Genomic DNA, 14,421 nt, shown 5'->3' on the forward strand with positions numbered 1-14,421 from the left:
AAGATAATAGATTAGTACTACTGCTTATTTTAGTGATTTAAAAATTATATGTTGCAACTGAATACAATGTAAATACAACTATTTGAGGCAGGGTTGCCTATTTTTGACAGGGTTAAATGAAGGTGGTCCCATATTTGTAACCTTTCCCGTTCTGGACTGAAGTTCAGATCAAGCAGCTAAACATTAGAAGTCTCTCTTTCTGCTCTTCTCTTTATTCCTGTGCTTGGCAACTGTGGGCTTAAAGCTAAACAATAAATTATTAATTATTAGGGACAGAAATCCTGCTGACAGAAGGTTCAAATAAAGGAAATGTGCAAGTTATGCTCTCAGTTTAAAACTGTAATTGGAAGCAGGCCACTTAATAGTGTGCTGCTAACAGTACTGTTTGATTTCCTGTACTCATGAAGCTTATCAGAATTGTTGGTTTTTACAGGGTGTTGCAAAAGTAAAGCTAGAACTAAGGGGATATTTGGAAGAGTGAGTCAACTAGGCTTACGCAAACAGTTTTGTTACACAGCACAGCTGTGAGAAGTGAGAGATATTGTTGCATCATATGTTGAATACAGTGCAAAGGTTACCAACCTTACCAATGGACCAGTATGTGGATGTCAAGCAGCGTTAAGAGAGGTTTTCCTGATGGGTTTTCCTGTGATCAGCCTATCATTCTTTTGACATAGAATAATCTAAATTTTGAAATACAGGAGGAAAGGGATGGCCAAACCAACTGGCCCAAGATTGAATTTCCTGTTGCCCATGAAATCGTGGGAGTCATGGGGACCTTCTGTCATCATCCACATCTGGATTATTCTCTAGCTCATTGCTCCATCTAAACCCCAAAACAAATGGGGTTGATTATACAGATCATGAAAAAGGTCTGGGCAAGTATTTTATACAATCAGGAGGGGCTTTCCCTAGGTTATGGACATAATTTATGTAGGTGAATTCATTGTAGTGTTGTCTGTTTTTTGAACTTTTGAACTTTTCTGAATTGCAGCTATTTTTATTTATCTGTACATTCGGTGGTGGTTAAAATAGATTAAAATAGTGAAGATTAAGGAATATTTTCATTATAGATTTTTGTTAGATTTTTATTTTATTTAAATTTGAGGAAAAGGAAATTGAGCAACTCAAAGCCAAACAAAATTTCAAAAAGAAACTGTGCTACAAAAACCTCTGTCCCATCTAAGAGCTTATACTGTTTATGATACAAAATGTAGCAAGCCAGTAGGGCTTAGAACTAAAAATAATTGTTTTTAAGAATTCCACATGATTGATTGTTGGATTTGTTTGTTTGTTTGTAGGGTTTTTGCATGATGATATGTGGAGAACAGCTAAAACAGTAATAATTCCTCTTTCTCACATCAAAGACAGTTTCAGCTAGAAAGTTTTAACTAGAAATGGTAACATCAGTAATGTGCCTGCATACAGAAAATACTGATTCTCTTCTCAGTCATTTTGTTTTCAGGGTTTCTGAGAAATGGAGAACTACTGTGAAAATCCTGGCAGAGGCAGGGATACTCACATTTGACCACTAAGCTGGCACAGTGTTGTTCCCAGTTATTCAAGTATTCTAAAAAAAGATATATTTTTCTTTTAGAAAAATAGGCTATTCAGTTTTTCATTTATTCAGTTTACATTTTACTGTAATTAAAATTCCTGTGTGTTTTTAATTAATACCTTCTGCTTTTCCACATTTCAGGGATACCACTGTACAAAGCCTTACCCTACAACCTTCTGTAAAGGATGGTCTTATTATATATGAAGATTCACCACTGGTCAGTAGTAGCACTTGGATTTTATATTTGGAAATGTTTTTGATTTAATATGCTGGTGATTTGATTTTTCATGGCATAGTGAGTGAGCATGGTAAAAACCTTTTATTAATTTTTATTTGGTCACATTTGCTGTGCCAAATGTGAATAAGATTATAATCTTGGGAGACCCCCCACACAAAATGGATATGGAAAATAATTTAGTATTTACGTGACACATTCTAACTGGTAGAGTGGTATTTGCCTCCTCCTTTGTAGCACCTCACACCTGCATGCTAAGCTGGGCTCCAAACAGTTGTTGCAGCCATTCTTCAGTTCTTTTAGCTGCATGTTGACAGTCTAGATGCAAACTGCCTTTGCACTTCTCTGTCTGCACTCCAAGTTGGTCACAGTCAGACTCCTCACTTCCCTCCCTATCGCACCCATTTTCATCCCTATCCAGGAGAAATGGAAACACACAACTTCTCTGCCTCCTCTTCTTTCTGTTGTGGTTTGGTCATAGCTTATCCCTATTCTGAGTCCCTTTCTTGTCTCAGTGCCACTGAGGTGTCACTGCTACTCACTGAGAAATCAACAATGCAGCTCCTTGTAGGGTTTTGGCTGGTAGTGATGTTATGATTCCTTTCTCTTCTAGGTAAAAGCAGTGAAGTTCGGACATATTTTGGTAATTGATGAGGCGGACAAAGCACCAACAAATGTTACCTGTATCTTAAAAACTTTAGTAGAAAGCGGGGAAATGGTTTTGTCAGATGGAAGGCGAATTGTTGCCAGTAAGTAGAGCAAAAGCATTTTCATCGTTTCAGTAAAATGTAACATTGCTGTTTTTGCTCAGTAGCAAGGCAGACCAGTCCAAATGGATAAACTGCTTGTTGCTAAAAAGCTAACAATTAAAGAATTTGCAGTCATTTTCTTTACTACTTTTGCAGTAGCCACTAAGGTTTTTTAAATGAGCATTCTTGTGAATTTTGCTGAAGAATTAAAAACAAACTAAACCCAGAAAGTGTAAATTGACCTCTCTCCTTCTCATTCACCATGAAAAATAAAGATCTAATTGAGAAAATTATGATCTTAGTTATGCCCATCTAGACAGTTGGGGTATCATTGGATCAATTCTAGAATGAAGATATGAGTATACCTAGGGTTGAATTGTTAAGGGTTAATTGTTAATACTTGATTTATCTAATCAAATATTGCATATGCTTACTTGACTGTATGCTTACTTTATTATTTAAATATATCCTGCAGGATAAGACTAGCTGTAATTTGATTCATCTGAGTTCCAGGAAATAAATATTTTTCATTATTATTCAAAGAAAGGCTGAGTTTGAAGGTATCTCTTGCTGCTACTGGACACCATACTTTATATAATTAATTTAATTTTAACAATATTTGGAATAATGTTTGAGTGTAGCAATCATTCAGTACTCACATGGCACACCTGAGTTTTGCTTGTCGTTAAAAACTCTAGGTGGGCTTATCGAAAATATTTTGCTATCTAGTCCTAATTATTACTGCAGTCTTTTAGAGGCAGTTAAATGTCCCACTGGTATCATGCTGAAGGGGAGCAAGGTTCTGAATGGGGCCAGTCTGAGTAGTTTTGGAGAACCAGAGTCTTCATGTGTGTTAAATAATGTATCTCTGTCTCCTCACAAGTTTTGTAGTAACCAGGAGAAATTTCAGTCCTATCTTCCCAGATGAAATTGTGTCAGATGTATATACAAGCACATTTTATTCACCATTGGCTTCACCATTTTAGTGAAATTTAAAGGGAGCAGGTAATCCGCCCCCGAAGAACAGTGGATGCATTTTTATATTTTTTCAATTCAACGCTCTGGTTACATTTTTGTGAAACAAACTATGAAACTTTAAAATGAAACCTAGAAAGCTCAATTGAATGATGTGTAAGAAGCTATTGAGTCTTTTTTTTTTTTGTAACTGTCCTCCTAATTCTAAGAAGAATATAATTAAATTAGAAGAATTTTTCTTCTAAGAATTCTTCACCTAATCTAATTATGTTCCTTCATTCAGTATTGCAAAGCTTAAATATGCAAGTAATACATTTGATTTCTTTTCCAGATCATGCTCGTGTAGAGGGAAGAGAAAACGTAATAGTTATTCATCCTGATTTTAGAATGATAGTTCTGGCAAATAGGCCTGGATTTCCTTTCTTGGGTAATGACTTTTTTGGCACATTAGGTAAGTGATTCATATTAATTTATGATCTTTAATAGACTTGGCTAATAGAATATCTGTCTTTATTAATTAGATTGCACGAGGAGAAGGGGTCTTATGTATATTGATGCTTTGTTCCACGTAAGACACTAAGACTATCATGTAAATTTGCATATCTTACTAAAAGTGCCCACACTTGCCCTGAATGGAAAAGCTATATTTGATCATCTGTGTTAAAACTATTTTGTTGTATGGGATCTGGACAGACATTGCAGACACAAGGTAATGGGAAATCTTTGCTAATGTGTATATAGAATACACAAATACTGCAAACAAATTAACTGTAAGCTTGATACCTGACAATTCTCTCAACTGCTCACTATTTTTCCACCCATATCAAACAAGCTACATCTTGGGTGCTGTCTTGCTTGGTACAAGACATGGTAGCTTGATGGATGGTTCTTTTCTTTGCTTTTGGCAATTAAGGGTGCTGCATTTTTTGCTGCTAGCACTGTGCTACCTGCTTCTTAATCCTCATTTGCTTCTCCATGGATGTGGCCATGTATGATAGCCTTAGTAAAATACATATATTTGACAAGATATTGCATTTGTCTCATTATCAGGTAAGGCTGTCCAAATTTCACATAAATGATTTACATATCAACACAAGCCTTATTTTGGAAAACTCCTGGTAGATCCCAGAGATTTTGTGCATCAACAAAGATTCCTTAGAGCTTCATCTCACAGCAAAAACAAAAAATTAAGTTGCACAGGGGCAAGTGGTGAAGAATTCATTGGCCTGTATAGTCTGGTGTTAGTCTAAGTAGGCCTCTGGCAAGGTTTTGGCATTGTTGCTACATGATTTTGAACTGAATACCCTCCAGACTCCACTGACTTTATTATTTATGTTTGCTTGGCCATTTATATACAGGAAATTTAATTTATGTGGTTTTGCCTATAAACGTTGGCCATAATGCTTAATCTGCAAGAAGTAACATACTCAAAAAAGCAGGTGCAAACCCAATTCCATATTACCTAGTAGTTCTTAGTGTTTCAGGTGAGGTTTCCACTGAATGGACATTCCCTGTCTGAAACTCATTGGTTCTGAATTTCACCAAGCTATATTGCTCCAAGAGAATTTATTGTAGTGCATTTCTTTTTCATAGCCTAAATTCCTTCCTAACCTGGACCCTTTAAACAAAACTAATCATCCCAGGGCTACTGCTTTTGATCCACATGGCAGAGGTGTGGTTGAGATTTTGGATTCTTTATTGATACTGCTTTTCCATCTTAGGGTTTCTTCTGCTTTTAGTTCAAATCCTTTTTCTGCAGGATCTGGTCATGCTTCTTCAAAGTTTTGTACAACTGTTCAGAGACTTTTTATGGATAAACTCGATTTTTAGATCATATGTTTGGGAACAATATAATGCCAATGTATGGAAAGAATATTTTGCCAAATTTCTTACGATACTTTAAGATAGACAGGGATAAAAGATAAGATAAATTAAGTATTTCCTGTAGAACCCTTAATTGGGTTTACATTAGGGCCTTCTGTATTTCAAGATTTCCCTGTGTTCTATGGTGTTTTGAAGGAGTTCAAAAATTGGTTCCATTCAACCTGTTATGTTTTCTTAAAATATTTTTTCTCTTATTTTTTTCCTGCATTTGACTTGTGTTTCTTCTTGAAGTTAATTTGTCTCTCATGATACCAGCTTCATTAAAATGACAGGAGAGATCTCTGTGTTTCCAGAAACCTCGATGTTCTTCATAGCTTTGTACTTCACATTTTTCACTATTTTAGCAACCTATTACTCAGCATTCTTTTGAGTCATATCTTTTCTATTAAAGGTGCAGTATTAAACAGGTTGTTGTGATGCTACTTCTTTATAAATTATCTAATTATGTGCTTTTTCTTTTTTCTTTGTAGGGGACATTTTTAGTTGCCATGCTGTTGATAATCCCAAACCACAGTCAGAACTGGCAATGCTTAAACAATATGGTCCTGATGTTCCAGAGGCAATTCTGCAAAAACTGGTAGCTGCTTTTGGAGAGCTCAGAAGCTTAGCTGACCAAGGAATTATTAACTACCCCTATTCAACTAGAGAAGTTGTGAACATTGTAAAACATTTACAGGTACAGTACATCAGATTTAACTGAAAACTTTAAAAATTCATCAATACTAATTTTTTAATGCCTGAATGCTTTAGGAAAAAATATGTCATTATTGTTTGTGCATTTTTATTTACTTGGTGTGAAACACTATATTTTGAAAGAAGCATAATATTAAACATGTTCAGGATCAAATGCCCATGGGCAGATATTTTTTCTGCCTATTTATTTATAGATAGGAAAAAATTCTGTAAATCTGTTTTTCTGTGTGTGAGAAAAAAAATCACTTACTCTGTGCAATGTTCATACTGGCCCTCTTTATAAAATTCCATATTCAACATACTTCCAGGACAGTGCAACTGTTCATTTTATTCTGCTATAAAATTTGTGGGTTTAATCCTTTCCTGTGAAAAAACAAGTTCCTGATGTATAGCACTTAATAAATTTGTAGTGGATTTTTTCTAACGAAAATGTTAGATGGATAACAACTCACCAAGGGAATATGTAGGATTCATGATTACTTCCTACATACATTTAACTGTAAAATTGTGAATTCTGATTTGATGATGATCTGGTTTTTAAATATTGCAGTGTACTCTGACTTCTGTCTTTATAAATTGAAGGATTTTTTTGCCTAATCTATTTGAAATGCAAAGTGTCTTAATGCTCTTTGAAATAACAGTGCTCTTATTTTGTTCTGTTTATAATCCTAAAATTGTTAATTTCTTGAATTATTGAATCTTAATTCTTTTAAATGGCAGAAATTAATGTAATTAATGCAATTAGAAGGTAATTTTTCACAGATTTTGACCTACTACTCCTGTGTTTTGCACTGCATAGTATAGCAGGGTTGCATGATAGTTTTGTGTAAGTGGTCATGGGCATATTCACACTTATTCAGCCATATACACAGACATTCAGATCCTGCAGGGTGGAATTACTACTTTTAAAAATCTTCATCTAGATTTCTGAGGAGGATATATATTTTTGTGCTCTGTGGTCTCTAGAGTGAAATCTCAAGGCAAACTGGTGCTACTATGTTATCAGTAATATAAAGAAAAAAATAATCCTCTGTAACTTTGTGCTAAGTGTTAAGAAGATTCAGACCTAAAGGCTGAGCAATCCAGATATACACATAAGCAAAACAGTCTATTAGGATCTATTACCAACTGATAGGTATTTGTTTACCAAGCTGGTAGAACATGTACATGCTGATCCCTAAACAGTTATGTTCAAAATGACAGTGGAAAAATTACAGACCTGAGGAATATTTGCTGTGCTGCTGAGGAGCAAATTTTTTTAGGGTCTTTGTTTAAAGGAACTCTTTTTTGTCTTCATACCTTTTTGCTGTTCCTACCTTCCTTCCTAGCTTCTTTCCTTCACCATCTATCTCCAAGTAACCTGAAGTTGTACTGATTTCTGTTGGTAACCGGTGTGGAAACATAAGACTTAATTCTTGTTTTATTTGAGTGTGAACAACATCTAATTGAAGATTGAAAGGGCTGCATTGCTAATTGTCTTAAAGGCTCTTACTGTCTTCTTCTGACTCCTTCACTCTAAGCAGATTAATATGGTCACTTCAACCTGGACATTGGGTGCAGTTCAGTGGGGAAGTTTGCCATCTGCTAAGCTTTCACCTCTTTCAAAGTGTAAATATCCAAATACATCTCCAACATGCATCTTTGACTTGTTTTGTACCATTTATTTTCAAGATCCTTGTCTCCTAGCAAGAATGCAACCTTTTTGTTTACTGTAACTTGTTTTTCTGTCTGAATAATAAAAAAAACTGGGAATAGCCAAACGTGAACAATGAATATAAACATAATGGTTATTCCAAAGTAAGAAACTTTTAGGTCTTCAGATAGAGAAGAAAGAGGAAGGAGGGAAATGAGTCAATAAAATTGCTGGTCCTTAGGAAGGAAGGAGGGAAGTTAGTCATGTTGTTAAACGATTTCCCTTACAGCAGTTCCACAGCCCTGCTCTCTTTGTACTATTGTGTTGATTTCTTTTACATGATTTTGGAATTTTTTCTCATGTTAAAAAAGGTTGGATGTGTTGGAGGAAAAAATTGCTTTTGATTACTGTTGTCTGAGAGCACATCTGAGCATCAGGACTAGTCAATCAAAAATATACTGATTGCTATGGTATCAGCATATTGTTAGGCTAATCTCTGATTCTGATTAATTGTGATCTTCAGCATTTTGGATACATATATGGAGTGCAGTTACAAGATTATCCTCCCCTAAAGATTATGCAAATACGGAACATGTAGTAATTTAGTTGTAGTTTAGACACTGTGCTCAGAGCTAGGTTGCCCAGACTAACTTTTTTTTCAGGGAAAGGCTTTTGGTGATTCTTGAGACACCAAACTGTTTTGAGACACCAAACAGTTTTGAAGACCCAAAACTGCAGGCATAGGGAGAGTTGTCTAATGCAGGTATCTAACTTTTTTGCTGAAACTTTTTTCCTCACATACTGTATCAGGAATTTGGGTGTTGCTGCTCTAGTTGGCAGGTGACCTGCATACAGCCTTTTTGTCTTTCTCCCCTCCAGTTTTAAGACTGTCAAATGTCTAAAGTCTTTATGTTAATAGTAGCTTATGGGTAAGCTCAGAAGCTCTGCCCTTGCTCTGTTGGGTTACCATAAGGTGACTGTAACCAGGGTATGCTATGACTGCTTTTCTGCAATCTAATATGCTGTTTTTCATGAGACCTTGGTAGATATTAATCACGAAAGCCACATTAGTCTAGATAACATGTCAATAGATTTTTTACTAACTCTTTTTTACTTTCAGAAAGCTGAGATTTTTTTTTATAGGTCATCTTTCTTGTTTGTATCTGAGATTGCTTCCTAATAGTAGGCACTAGTATAACAGTTTTCATGCCTAAGAAACCTTCTGGATCTGAAGTTTACTCATCATTAGGTTTTAAGACCTATTCAGTAAGGTTTTGTGGTGAGATAGTGCCTCTTTTTTTCTTTTTTTTTTGTATTCAGCCTACTCTCAAAAGGAAACTAGGTTTATCAAATAGCAGTTTATATCCCCTTCTCACTTTGCTGCCGAATAACCTTTTACCATTTTAGCCAGTCACAATGGATCTCAGTTATTAATTTTCAAAGATAATTAGGTTTCTGCTGGCTTAATCAAAATCAGTGGCTATGTGACAGAGAGGAACTGATTGAAATTGCAGGGGGATAATTTAGCTGTGTTGTTTGGCAGTAAATGATGCCTACTAAAGACACAAGTGCTGGTTAATCCATTAGTATGTCTGTCACTCAGGATGAGCCATAGACATGGTGCTTCTGGCCCTGCTGAAGGACAGCTGAGGAGGCACAGAGCTCATGACATTGAGTAAAAGGGCATGGGGTGGGTGCAGGGGGGAACCAAGAGCACAGGGGAATGGGCAGGTAGGCAGAGATCTGTTAGAGTGTGCAGGGTGGGCCTTTGAGATGGTGCTCACAAGATGGAAAATAGTTAGATATCTGAAGGCACCAAGATACATGGGGAAGTGAGTGGTAGTGAGAACGCAAGGTAGAAGTCTAAAACAAAAAGTCTGGACTCATTAGAGACTGAATACCAGATAATTTATCACTTTCTTTTCAGGGCAGCAGTAGAGGTACAATAGACCTCAATGAGTGTAGCATATTTGAATTAAGATTCTCAATTCCTACTAGAAAATTGCAGTTTTGCTCATAGATTTTACAGACTGTAGCAATGCATATCCTCATGGAATGTTAGATCCATAAAAATGCAGCATTTTCACCAAGTTAAATTCTTTATCAAAGTATACAATATAGAAATTAAAATATGGAATTGTTGAAGGCAAAAAACTATGTTACTTACTATTTTAAGGAATAGCTAAGAATCTAAGTTGTGAAAATAATCTAAGTTACACACAGAAGTGTTACTTGTAAGGGGAAGAATCTGTGAATGACAACCAGACAGACTGATAAGAGATCAATATTTTCCTCTAGTAATCTCATTTTAAAATCAATAGAAACCAATTTTTTTTAGTGTTCAATTCAAACCCCAATCATTCAACATTTGTTGGGTTTTATTGTCTTTTTCTTTTTTTCCCTTTAAGTGAACTCTCATTTCCTTTCTTCAGTAAGCAGTTGTCCAAGCAGTTATTAAAGAGAGATTGGATTTGTTCTGGTTGAAACAGGAGAGTTGTGATTTTTATTTATTTTTTATTTTTTTAATTACTGAACTAGAGGACCTTTGTACAAGTGGCTTGTGTTTCTAGAAGCCATCTGTTGTACCTCAGGAAATTTTTGGTGATGTCCTGCTGACACAAGAGGCATGGAACCGTTGAGGCAATTCATGGCAGAAAAGTGTATTAATGTCAGAAGTTACACAATTCAGAAAACTGTGGACATGGAGACTTCTAGGGAAACCTGGATATTATTTGAAGTACTTGACCAAGGTTTCTGCAGTGCCTGGTGCAGGGCAGGTGAAGGCATAGTTCATGAGTGAATTAGATAGCTTGGTTGGTTGTGCTTTGCACTGAGAAGAACAGAGAAAATGCAGTATTCATCATATAAATGTTGTTTCAGACTGATGCTTACTTTTGACTCAAAGGTGCAATTAATATATAGACATTAACACTTCCACTACTAAATACTGTCATGAACTTTTCTATTCACCTTATGTGTGAAATGTTTATACAGTGTTTAGTTAGAATAGATGATAGGAGAATGGGTCTAGTACCTGTTTCATTCAGTAAGAACTGGACATTGTAACAAGGATGGTACAGGCTGTAGAACCATTTTATACTATCCCACAATAACTTGTATTTTGCTAAGTTGTAATGACACAGAACTTCTAATCAGTCTCTCAAAGACAGGTTTAGAAAGCAGAACATAGTTTAGCATCCTTTTATAACAACATTAGTACTAAAATATTCTGTGCCACGTGCATCATAGATAAAAAAAGGTTTGCACAAGACTAATTTAGCAGTGGTATTCTAGTCTATCACGATGACTAGCTAATTTTAGTATTATTCATGGCACAGGTATTTTATTACTGAGATCAGATATTTATGAAGTTGGGAAAATATTAAACTCCCAGTGCTGATATTTGATTAAGAGTACAGGTCAAACAATTTCTGAAAATCTTCTATTTTAATTTTTAATCAGGATTCAAATAGCTGTATTTTTAATACATTTATAAACTTCTCTGACACTTAAGTCTGTTTTTCGTGTTCTCTGTACCAGCCTAGCTCACTAATGGAGAAAAAACCAGTCAAGACTACAACTTTCTAAAATACCTCTTCACAAGTTTATGTTCATCTCTATAAATGTGCTACACTGAGCTGGAAGAATCTAGGTCTTTTTCTGAAGGATCTAGTATTTGAATGAAAGGCTGTGGAGAAAAAGTGAGACATTTTTAAATAGAAAGATTCTCACTCTCATCTCTTGCCAAAAAAAAAAAAAAGGAAAAAAATAAATCAGGCAGTGAAGTTCTAGGATATACAGCAAGTTGATAATTATTTTTTTAAATTATTTTTATTTGGTTTGCTCCATTTACATCTGTGGTGGGCTAACTCTGGCTGGATGCCTGGCACCCACCAAATCTATTTTGTCATTCCCCTCCCTCCTCAGCTGGGAAGAGAAAATATAATAAAGTGCCTGTAAATCAATATTAGGGCAGGGAGAGATCACTCACCAATTACTGTCACAGACAAAACAGACTTGACTTTAGGAAATTAGTTTAATTTGTAGCAAATCAAATCAGAGTATCAAGATGAGAAATAAACACAGATGTTAAAACACCTTCCCCCTACTCCTCCCTTATTCCCAAGTTCAACTTCACTCCTGTCTTTCTCTACCTCCTCCCGTTCAGCAGCACAAGAGGATGGGGAAAGGTGGCTGTGATCAGTTCTTCACGTGTTGGCTCTGCCACCCTTTTCTCCTCAGGGGGAGGACTCCTCACAGTCTTCCTCTGCTCCAGCATGGGATACCTTCCATAAAAGACAGTCCTCCATGAGCTTCTCTGTTTTAAGTCCTTCCCACTGGCTGCAGTTCTGCAGGAACTGCTCCAGCCTTGGGCCCTTTCACAGGGACACAAATTCTGGAAGCAAACCTGCTCCAGCATGGGCTCCTTTCCCCACAGAGCCACAAGTCCTGCCAGGAGCCTGCTCCAGTGTGGGCTTCCCACAGCCAGAGATCACAGCCTCCTTTCAGCATATATCCACTCAGCTTGGGGTCCTCCACCTCCACAGCTTTCTTAATCAATGACATCAGTTTCTCTGAGTGGTTTTGTGATATTAAAAATTCTTCATTCCTCTTATTTTGACTTATAGAATCCTAGAATAGTTTTAGCTGGAAAGCACCTAAAAGATACTCTAGATCTTATCCTGCTGCTGTGGGAAGGGACACCTTCCACTAGACTGGGTTGCTCAAAGCCCCATCCAACCTGTCCTTGAGCACTTTAGGTATGGGGCATCCACAGCTTCTCTGGGCAACCTGTGCCAGTGACTCACCACCCTCATAGTAATGAATTTTTCCTAATATCTGATCTAAATCTGCCCTTTTTCAGTTTAAAGCCATTCCCCCTTGTCCTATCACTGCATGCCCTTCCAGTCCTTCTCCATCTCTCTTATAACCAAAGGTGTTATTAGGTCTCCTTAGAGTTTTCTCCAGGCTGAGTAACTCTCAGCCTGTCTTCACAGGAGAGGGGCTCCAGCTCTCTCATAATCTCTGAGGCCTTCTATGGACTCAATCCAGCAGGTCCATGCCTTTCTTATGTTGGGAAACCCAGAGCTGGATGCAGCACTGCAGGTGGGGTCTCACCAGCACAGAGTAAAGGGGCAGAATCCCCTTCCTTGCCCTGCGCTGCTTTCAGTGCAACCCAGGACACATTTGGCTTTCTGGGCTGCAAGTGCACCTTGACAGGTCATGTCCAACTTCTCACCTTCCAGTACGCCCAAGTCCTTGTCAGAGCTGCTCTCAATCTGTTTGTGCTAATACCAATGGTTACCCCAACCCATGTGCAGGACCCTGTACATGGATTTGTTGAACCTCATGAAATTCCTGTGGCCCCACTTCTCCATCTGTCCAAGTCCCTCCAGCCAGCATTCCACCCCACAAGTATGTTAGCTGTATCAGTCAGAATGGTATGATCTGCAAATTTTCTGAGAGTGCACTCAATCCCACGATGCCATTGATGAAGATAATAAAAAGTCCTGGTCCCAGTACAGACCCCCAAGATCTGTACTGACCGTTTGTCTCATATCTCCATTGGGACCTTGAGCCATTGTCCACTACCCTCTGGATGCAACCATCCACCCATTTAATTCCTCATCCAGAATAATCAGTCCAGCACAGTAACAAAACTTTAATTGCTGTTAAAGATACTAATGAAAATCTGATAAATATTTGGGGTTTTTAAATGTACATGGCACATTTCAACTAGTATTTTTCCCTAAGAAAAAAAAAATTTGTGAATCTTAAGTGAATTTCTGTGTCTACTAAAATCCATCTATGTTCAACATTAAGAGTCAGAATTCTTGAATTAATTGTATGGGTGAATTACATGAATGTGTGTCTGTTTGTCATGGTTTACAGAAGGCAAATTTTAAAAATACAGACTAGTATTCATTATATTCTCCAATGATTACACCACCTTGTTATGTGTATAATGAAAGTAATTCTTTAAACCATTAATGGTGTTTAGTGTTAAATAATTGTCACATGCCTTTTTTGTTTAAATCAAGTTTAGTGTCAGTAATTTCATTCTGACTTGAAATGATGTCCTGGAAAAGAAAAGATTACTTCAGCACTTGTCTGTGAAGCAAAGTTACTGTTATAGTTGTTCATTTTAGAAGTACATAATGATATGCTGGAACTTAATAAATAGTCACTAAAATAATTTTCGTGGTCTGTTTCTTCACAGAAATTTCCATCTGAAGGACTCGCAAATGTTGTCCGAAACGTATTTGACTTTGATTCCTACAACAAAGAAATGTGTGAAATTTTATACAACACTTTGCACAAATATGGGATACCTATTGGAGCAAAACCGACCAATGTACAGCTGGCCAAGGAGTAAGAATAACATAAGATATATATTACGAAGACATATTTCTCATGTTCACTTTTTATAGTGTGTTATCTTGCTGCTATTTGATTTTAAAATAACCTGGAATTCTTGGAAGCCAATCCTCCACTGGTTCAAATTTATAATCTTCCAAATAAGTTACAATAATATAAATTACTTCATAATCAAGTATTTGCTTATTATTAATATTTAATCTATAATGTCCATGTACATATTAATAGCTTGTAAGGTAAACAGGTATATCTTAATAAAGGGAAATACTTGTTTCTTCTCCTGTGTTTTTAATTGAATTGCAATACACTTCTATCC

General features: G+C 36.5%; 1 protein-coding gene across 1 annotated transcript in view; it reads left to right on the top strand.

Annotated features, from left to right (window-relative positions):
• VWA8 (von Willebrand factor A domain containing 8) overlaps nt 1-14,103 on the top strand; it is a 100,203-nt gene extending 86,100 nt beyond the window's left edge. The window contains exons 21-25 of the mRNA XM_062514780.1: nt 1,700-1,775; nt 2,407-2,542; nt 3,849-3,968; nt 5,872-6,077; nt 13,948-14,103. Of these exons, the coding sequence (XP_062370764.1) occupies nt 1,700-1,775; nt 2,407-2,542; nt 3,849-3,968; nt 5,872-6,077; nt 13,948-14,103 (694 nt within the window). The remainder of the gene's footprint in view (nt 1-1,699; nt 1,776-2,406; nt 2,543-3,848; nt 3,969-5,871; nt 6,078-13,947) is intronic.
• The last annotated feature ends 318 nt before the right edge of the window (nt 14,104-14,421 follow it).

The sequence above is a fragment of the Cinclus cinclus genome, chromosome 2 (assembly GCF_963662255.1).
Source record: "Cinclus cinclus chromosome 2, bCinCin1.1, whole genome shotgun sequence".
Taxonomy (NCBI): Eukaryota; Metazoa; Chordata; class Aves; order Passeriformes; family Cinclidae; genus Cinclus; species Cinclus cinclus.